The 8,909-nt window shown below is 41.5% G+C and overlaps 1 protein-coding gene across 1 annotated transcript in view; it reads right to left on the bottom strand.

Annotated features, from left to right (window-relative positions):
- Positions 1-5,343: 5,343 nt before the first annotated feature.
- Positions 5,344-8,909, bottom strand: part of ppap2d (phosphatidic acid phosphatase type 2D) — a gene marked incomplete in the record, with an annotated part of 16,445 nt that continues 12,879 nt past the window's right edge. The window contains 2 exon segments of the mRNA XM_035655228.1: positions 5,344-6,930; positions 7,146-7,322. Coding sequence (XP_035511121.1) covers positions 6,826-6,930; positions 7,146-7,322 — 282 coding nt within the window.

Genomic DNA, 8,909 nt, shown 5'->3' with positions numbered 1-8,909 from the left:
AGTAAGCTGTTAATATTTTAATCATTTTTGAGACAAGACTAGTGACTTGTGGGCCCTTTTTTTTTTTTGCTATGTGCGAGTTCTAGCCGAAGACAGCTGTTCGGTGTCTAGACAGGTAGATACCTCTATGGTTCCAGGTCTGGGATTGTCTCTCTCTCACTCCCTCACTGCCATCATTCCTCTTCTTCCACCAGGAGGTTTCCTTCACCAGCTTTTCCACTGCCGTCATCATCTGTCACCACGACCAAGGGGAAGGAGAAACATAATTACAGGACAGAGGCGACCATAACTCACCCCCCAAGGTTACCACTAATAACAATGGTAGCCAGCAGCCATGACTGTCAGACTGACATTGTTTAACAATTACACCCAATGACTGTCAACAATCCATTGTAAAACTTGTAGTTCACCTGTTTCCCAATAGCACCAGGAATAAATACGAGCATGGGCAACCGATTAAATAATGAGTCATAAATGTTATTAAAGATTGTATCTGCTACTTACTGTACTGTACTTACTACCCTCTATCCATCAATTACACCAGCTCTCCTTAGCAAGTGATGTTAGTGGATTACACACACAAATGACTCACTAGTTCACCTCATTCATAACTAAGAATTACAGGAATATTGTCAGGTGTCTGTTGTGTGCATGCTCATTAAGCTATTGGCACTAAGCTATCATTACACTTGCGCACATGCACAAAAGCATAGATGAAAGGATGTATAAATGCTGTATATGCACACACAGCAGCAGAAAGAGAGAGGGCTGCACTGTATTTAACAGTTTCCTGCGCTCCAACAAGCACATTTCATTGGCTCTCTGATGTACTTAAGTGTTGTAAGTGTGACCTCAGCACCTCAGGTTTTTTAATTCTCCGTGTTATTCCAGCTGGTTCCTGGAGAGGACTGTAATTAAGAGCACTGATAGCACCATCCTCACTATCACAGACACACTCGTCTGAATCGTGGTCTGGCACACACACCACTTTACTCTCCCATTTTTCCCTGCACTATCTCGTTTAATAATGTCACTTATTCCGCAATATCTATCTGAAGTTTGCCAACATTAGCTATCTTCCTTTTTAATTAAACGCTCACTCGCACAGTTTTGCAAGACATGCATTCCCTTTCACACAGACACACACATTCTGTCCTTCACAGAATATCATACTCACACAGTGCTGTGCTCTCATTCTACCTTTGTATTCTCTCATTATTTTTCAGACATTTCATTTAATTCCACGCAGAATATTACACATAAACTCATTCTGTATGAGATGCATTACCATACTGTCCACACACACCATTATATTAATTCACACATCACCCACCATTCTCCCACAAACAGACATTCTTTCTCCTTACAGTCCCACTCACACACACAATAATCCCTTTTTTATAGACAACATCAGTATTCCTCATACGAAGCAGAGTTCTCACATTCATTACAGAAAAATAGAATATATGTAGGAAAGTACTGTTTTGTGTGTTGGCGAGTATAGAGGTGTATATGTGGGATTATAATGATATGTTTGAGGAAAAGTGGGATTTATGGCCTAAAGACCCCATAAGTACACCCACACTTGTGTATACAGGTAGTCATGAGGCAAAAACACAGATTAAACATACACACAGATTTGAATACACAGATGAAAATGTTTTATACACACAAGAGATGTGTTTTCTAGAGACAAATCACTTGTGACATTATTGCTTTAGAGCACTTGAGCACAGAGGTCAGTTGTATACATGCAACTTTATGAGGTTCACTTGAGTAATGTAGTTTACTTTAGTGATGAATGGGCTGTTTTCATAATTCCTCCGCTTGTATTAACATGAGATGAGTGTCATGTCACTATTACATTACCACAACACGTGAGTGTGAAGCATAATTTGTTGACCTTGGAACTCGAGCTCATCCTCCCACCTCTCCACTGCAGTCGTCACTGACACCTAACGGGTCCTGATTATTGTTTTTATTCCCATGATCTTGTTTTTGCATTCCAGTCTGCCATCAGCAGCGAGTTATAGAACAAACACAAACGCAAACACACACACACACACACACAAAAGAAATCTCTCATGCTTTAGACCACACAATATAAACAAAGTGGTTTGGTATCTCTATTGACAACGTGTCTTGTCTAGGTCCTGGTAGATAAGCTTGTTTTATTGAAAAATGTTATGTCAAAGTCCAACTTTGTCAAACTACCAGTTTTTTCCTTAGGCCTGGAAAAATTGTGTCCTGGTTTTTTTTACAGGTGACAGAAAGAAAAGAATGGCTGGTCAACTGGCTGACAACACCTCGTCCTCAACAAAGAAAAGCTGCAGGTAGCTAAGGTCACCCAACCTTAAAACATTCAGCTTGACACTAAAATAAACATACCACACATTATGGCGCCAGGCCTTATCAGGTAACCTTTTCCATTGTATTGTACTTTCGTAACACACCTCCTTACCCTTGCACAGACAACAATATGACCTCTAAGAGATAAATAGTGGCTTATATGTATGTTTTCTGCTAAATTTCCTGTATCTCATGACTGGCTATACAAGGCTAATGAGAAAAGATTTTCAAAAGGAGGCATGGTTGCTTTTCAACAAACCTAAAAAAGATATAATGGAAATCATTTGTCTCTCAAGGAAATGTTCCGCCCTGAGCAATCATAAAACATTTGATTGTTCTTTTAAAAAGCTCACAGGAAATTAGGTTCTTAGGAAACAATGCCATCCCATAAAATGATGCTACTGTAAAAAACAGGGACATTTCTGAGAGCTACTCCTCCAGGAAGGTATTTCATCAAACTCATGTTTGTCAATTTGCCTCATGGGGCTTTACAGTCTGTAAAGCATATGACACCCTTTGTCCTTAGACCTTCAACTCTAATAAGGAAAAACTCCCCCCAAAAAAACCCTTAAGAGTGAAAAAAAAATAGAAAACTCAGGAAGGAGAGATCCACTCTAATGTGAGTCTCTCATTCTGTCTCTCTCTATAACTCATTAGCATTTAGGCTTCATAACATACCATGCAGCCCTAGCTCAGTTTGTGTGGTGGAGTACAGTACATAACAGTGCCATCTTCTTCAGATAGCACAATGACACTGTCCTCATCAGATAGTATGTGTACTTATCTTACGTGCACATATGTGCTGGACTGATAAATAAGGTATGCATTTACTGTTGTGTATGTGAGGAGATGCACAAACATCACGCCTACACAAACACAGCAAGGTTCCCTCATTTGGCAATGAACGTGGGCCAGCCATCCACCAGTAGTTTCAGTCAATTTTTCGTGGATTAGTTTTAGGGTTGATGTCTTTGCTTATTCAATGACCCACCTGGCTTGGCACATCCTAATCCCCGAAAAGCAGAGAGAGAAAAAAGGGGACGCAAGATTTATCCAAACAGGAACATGCAAACTAATGTCTTTCACAGACTCATATCAGGACCCAATGTGCCCACTTGCAGCCCTAATGGCTGCAGCTAGTGCATTCACTGACTGTCATTACTATGGGAGATTTTGAAATATGCATAGCAGTGAGGCTAGGGGGGCAAGCTTGGACTTGAGAATACTAAAGAGCCCATTAATCCTTTTTAATTCTATTAAGAATTGGACTACAGCTGGATAAAAGGCCAGAGTTCCAGAGACTACGTCTGTAATGCCTTGGAGACCCACAGCAAAAAGCACTTACTTAACAAAAAATTCATTTCCAACCAAATTTCTTTTCCTCTTCACAGTGGAATCAATTTACAGCTTTGAGCAGCATTTACTTGGTAGTAAACAAAGATAGGTTGAATTTTGTATGTTTTACATCTCCATCAAAAAGGCTATTTCTTCACTTCAGGCAGAGTTTCGGAAGTGGAATTCGGCAGAGCTGCACAAGCCTGTTATCAGTGTCAGACGTAGACATCATGTATAATGCAAGTGTCCGTTCCTCAAACATGAAGAGATATGCAGGTGAGCTACGTGACTTCCCCAGCACACTAATCTGTACGTTGATTTGGATCAGCATGGCATCCGCCTTGCTATTTTTGCACCTGTCCTTTTTTACAAAAAATCATAATCTTATCAGGGAATCCCCAAAATTAAGTATGAGGAAGAGGGAGAAAGTGGGTTTAGTTTTCTTTCACAGTGAAGCATGTGGACAGTAATGGCTTTCATCTGTTGAGATAAGAGTTCAAATGAGCTCTATTCTAAATGGCCACAGTGCCTGGCTACTGTTTCTACTGTGTGCACAGTTACGGCAGTGTAAATAGTGAGGCCCTTCTGCCTGGCCCGCAGTAATCTGAACATACAGAATGTGACTCTGCTTGTCGACCCCCGTTCATTTTCATTAGAGTCAAAGGGTATGCGAGGAGGATGCCAGTCACAGTGTAAACGAGATGTCATGTTTGACAGGGTGTGTAAGTTCAGCTCAGTGGAGCAGCCTGCCTCTCGCTCAGCTCAGTCACACACACCTAAACATAAGACAATAACAAGGAGTGAGGCAGACACAGATAGACAAGAACCTGTCACACAAGCACAGGCATATACGTTGCTCAGGAATGAAATGTGTCTCCTTAGTTACAGTATTATGAAACAAAACAGGCCTGAAAACCACAATCACATTCCTTCCCACCCCGACACCCCACACCCATCACCCTCTCTCCCATATCTCCCGCCCCATCTGTTCTGCCAACTGCTCCATTACTCCTTTCCTTCATTACTGGACCACTCTTCCTGCTCGTCTGTCCCCCTTACCTCAGCGTTATGTACAAACCCATTACTGAAGCTTTCCCTCTCTCTCATTTGCCCTCTCTGTCTGATCTTGGCTGCTTTTTATTCTCCTCCCTCTGCCTGAAAGTGGATCGGAGAGAGAGAAAAAGAAATGAAAGAAAAGGCTTTAGACGCCCCAACCTGTATCTGGCTAAGCATCTCCATGGTAGCATGACCCCCTGAAACAGCTCATCATGCTCCACTGCACTCAAAAAGGACTGAGAGCAGGGAAGGGGCAAAGTGAGGAAGGGTGGGAAGGGGAGAGGGAGAGAGAGAGAGAGAGTCATAATAAAAGAAACCAGGAGAGCACTGGAGTTCCAAACACATCACTTATCATTTCAGTGTTTACTTTTGTTTCATCACAGATTTTCTTACCTCCTTACAGACTGATATCCTGTTTCTAAAAAAACTGACTTACAAATGGCTTATTTTATGAACTATGCTTAGCCAGAGACAAGTGAGGTGACATAAATATTGTGACACTGAGATTAAGTATGCGTGAGTTGGGTAGACATGAGAGGGAGTGTGGTGCATTCCTTTTCCGTTTGCTGACACTAGAAATAATAGAGGACAGAAGAGGTTAAAAACATTCAACATTCATTTTATTGGTTTGGTTTTTTGAGTACAGTGGTTATTTCTGCCTTTCCGGCATTCACAGACAAAACAAACAAATAACAATAACTGGGAGCACAAAAAATATAGCTTTCTGATAATATCTGTGGCTCAGTCTAGTAGTTACAACAGATACAATAGTAACTCTCCGTACCTGATCAACACAAACGTAAATACAAACACTTAATAAACATGTAAAAACGGTCCAAAACTGGAACTAATACTTTTGAAATTCTGTGTGGTTTATAAAATGAAATAGCTATTTACATTCAATTTGAATAATTATCATTTCAAGAAAAAACATAGTGTATGAGTCTGACATTAACAAATAAACACTGATTATTCAAAGTTGTGATAAAATATATAATATTGATTATAATTAGAAGGTTCCATTAAGTACGTTCAAGTGCTATTAATAAAGATGCACAGGAGAGCCGCTGGGGTCGCAGCCATGTCGGCTCTCCTGTCAGAGTGGCATAAATCAAGGTGCAGCTCAGAGAGTCCAGGGGCAAAAGTAAAAGGTTACAAAATTCAGTCAAACCTCCACCTCTGAGACACAATCAAAGTGGTTAGTACAGAAAGGTGATAGGGTAGGTAAGTTACTTGGTCAGATTACTCCCCATCACTACCTTAGTTACACAAAAAAGAAAGATAACATTGTCTCACGGCACAAATACTGTTTTTTTTCTCTGCTTATGCACAGGCTGTTGTTGAGTCATAGTGATGCAGGGCAGTCTGATTACAGCAGTGGCACATCAGGCCACTGAAGGTAAAATGGTTAGAAGTGTAAGCCAGTGCTTGTTCATTATCACTGTCAGTTCTGTCACTTGGTACAGAGCCGTCTTTTATATCTGAGGTCTGATGGTCTCAGTTCACAGCTGCTGGGGTGCTGGGTGATGTTTTCCAAGACTAGCAGAGGATCAAAAACAAAGAGGAGGCTGCCGTTTTTTCCCTCTCTCACCCAAAACCAAAAAGTGACCAGTTTTACTAAATTCACTGACCAAATGCCTCCATAACAGAAGAAAACAAGTTAAAACTGGAAACTATTAACATTAGCAGCTTCTAAAAAAAAAATCCTCTTGAAAAATATAACATTTTTATTTTATTTTTTTCATATATAAAAAAATATCTGTAATATTTCTATGCAGTTCTTTTCACTGGACGGGTTTGACTCACAGTCAAATGTGCTTCTTGTATTTCACATGTGTGAGTGTGTGAACATGTTAGATTACTGTGTGAATGTATGTTTGCATGTGTATCAGTATGCCTGAAAGAGCATGCATGTGTTATATTGTCATCTTTAATCATATCCTTCTCTAAGAATGATTCCCTTAATTAAAGATTTAAGTTTCTCCCTTCTCTCTGCCCCTCACCTGTGCTATCTGACATTCTCCCTGTCTTTCTGCAGTCCATCTTCTCTTATCTTCTGATTCCTGGAGTTATTGCATGCATCTGCTAACAGACAGTTTGCTGGCTGGACAGTGGACTCTCCATGGACGTGCTAGTGGGAGACAGGTCTGGACGGGTGCAGGGCTTAAACATGGAGGAGATGTAGAAGGCCTGCAGGCACAGACACAAAATATGTCAGGAACTATACACAGACCACACACGCTGTCAATCATTCACTGTTTATAAAGACCATGAGAGATCACAGAGAGGAAAATGAGAGAGCCTATTGTTTAAGCTAACTCAGTCAACAGAGAGCAGAGAGAAACACATCCTGTGAAGACAGAGATAACTCAAGACTATTTAGAAAACAGTGATTTTTGACGTACCACCCAATACGCAGTGAGGCCTCCTTGGATATAGCCTGTGAGGACATCAGTGGGGTGGTGACGGTAGTCAGAAATGCGTGTCAGGCCGGTGTAGATTGCGATCATCACTAAGAGGAACTGTATTAGTGGGCGCAACAGCCGAGCTCCTCGCCATGACAACCGCGCCTGCAGGTAGAACTGCAGGAAAGAAAAAAAATAGTAATACATAGTTAATAACTTTATAATGACTAAAGAAAGTGAATATATCCATTATGTATTGTAATTCAACTTCAATAAACATAGGCGGAGCCCTTTATGTGAAACATTCGACATCCACTCAGCCTGCTACCCAGAGGGGAAAGAAAAGCTTGGCATGAGTCCATTAACACTATCTGAACCCCATTTCCTCCTTTTGTTCATCCTCATCTCCTGCACCAGCGCTGCAGTACAGAATGGATGTTTGTGTCTGTAAAAAAATGGGGTCACAGGGCGAGTGTGATGCAGCTTTATGAGATGGCTGGAGGTCTGTCTGGACCCGTCAAGCACTGGGGAGCACGTGGCCTACATTCCTGCAGTGAGGCCGACCCTCACCAGGTCCTTCTATCCCTCTCCTATCCCAACTGAGAGCAGGTGTCACAGTTTCTGCCTTAAACACAAGCAGCTGGCCACGGCCCGGGTGGCATGTTTCTACAGGTTTGACACAGTCTCTTCAGGTTGTCTACAGTCTGCTCAAAACACACGCTAGCAGCAAACTTGCATGCAAGGCTGTGTGTTTGTGGTGTGTATGTGGAGAAACAATGGAGTGAGACGTGGAGACGAGAGAAAACAGATAACAAACACTGAGGCCCTTGTTTTTCTCAGACCACTTCTTCCCTTCAGTACTTTACCCTTTTATTCCTTTTATTCAGTCTCACCCTACTCATCCTTGTCTGTCTCTTTCTGGTCACACAGGAGCTGCTTTTCATTTGGACTTCTATAGTACACAAGTGCAAATAGGCGAGGCATTGGTTTTCTTTTCTCCTCCCTTTAAAAATTCACACACTATTTCATTAACTTCATTAGCTGTACACAATACAATATTTAAGTCACCTAAAACTGTCATTTAAGAGTTAATGATGAATGCAAAAACATGAGGAACATGTACCTTTTTTGTTTAAGAATGTGCTTTTGTCTCCCTCTAACTGTCATTTCTCTCCCACAATGTACCCATGACTACTGGGCAGTGCAATGTGAGAAAGATGGAGATGGGGGAGGCTGGGAGGGAGGGGGGGTATGAGAGGGTGTCTCTTGCTGAAAGAAGCCTGTCGATCTCTCAGCAGGCATATTCAGCCCTCAACCCCCTCCTCTAAATGAGACCCACAACAAGGCCTCCTCTGTCTGCAGAGTCTCTTCATCTATTCACGTTCCCCCTGGAAAACATTCTCCCTTATTCTTCAACCCCCCCCCCCCATTTCTCTGTCTCACCAGCTCTTTCAGTTTGAAGCAGGATGCCTTTGGAGAATTGTTGCTCTCAAAGATCTCCTCCCTCATGATCAGGAAGTGTGAATATATTTAACAGCACATGTCTGTGTTTGTGCTTGTTTAATTAGCTTATCTAGTTGCACAGAGTGTTCTTGGCCTCTAGGGATTGGTGTTTTATCTAATACCTGAAACAAAAGTGAGAGCTGTAATATTTCCCCAACATTGTAAACACAGTACCAAATACTGTAATTACACAACACAAGCTCAGGTAAATGTGAAGGTCACATTCTAGATGGGTTAGTTTGTGTGTTTGTGAGTGTGTGT

This window comes from Morone saxatilis, unplaced genomic scaffold (assembly GCF_004916995.1).
Source record: "Morone saxatilis isolate NCDOM2014 unplaced genomic scaffold, NCSU_SB_2.0 Contig14, whole genome shotgun sequence".
NCBI lineage: Eukaryota > Metazoa > Chordata > Actinopteri > Moronidae > Morone > Morone saxatilis.
This window is presented reverse-complemented; position numbering and strand designations above follow the sequence as displayed.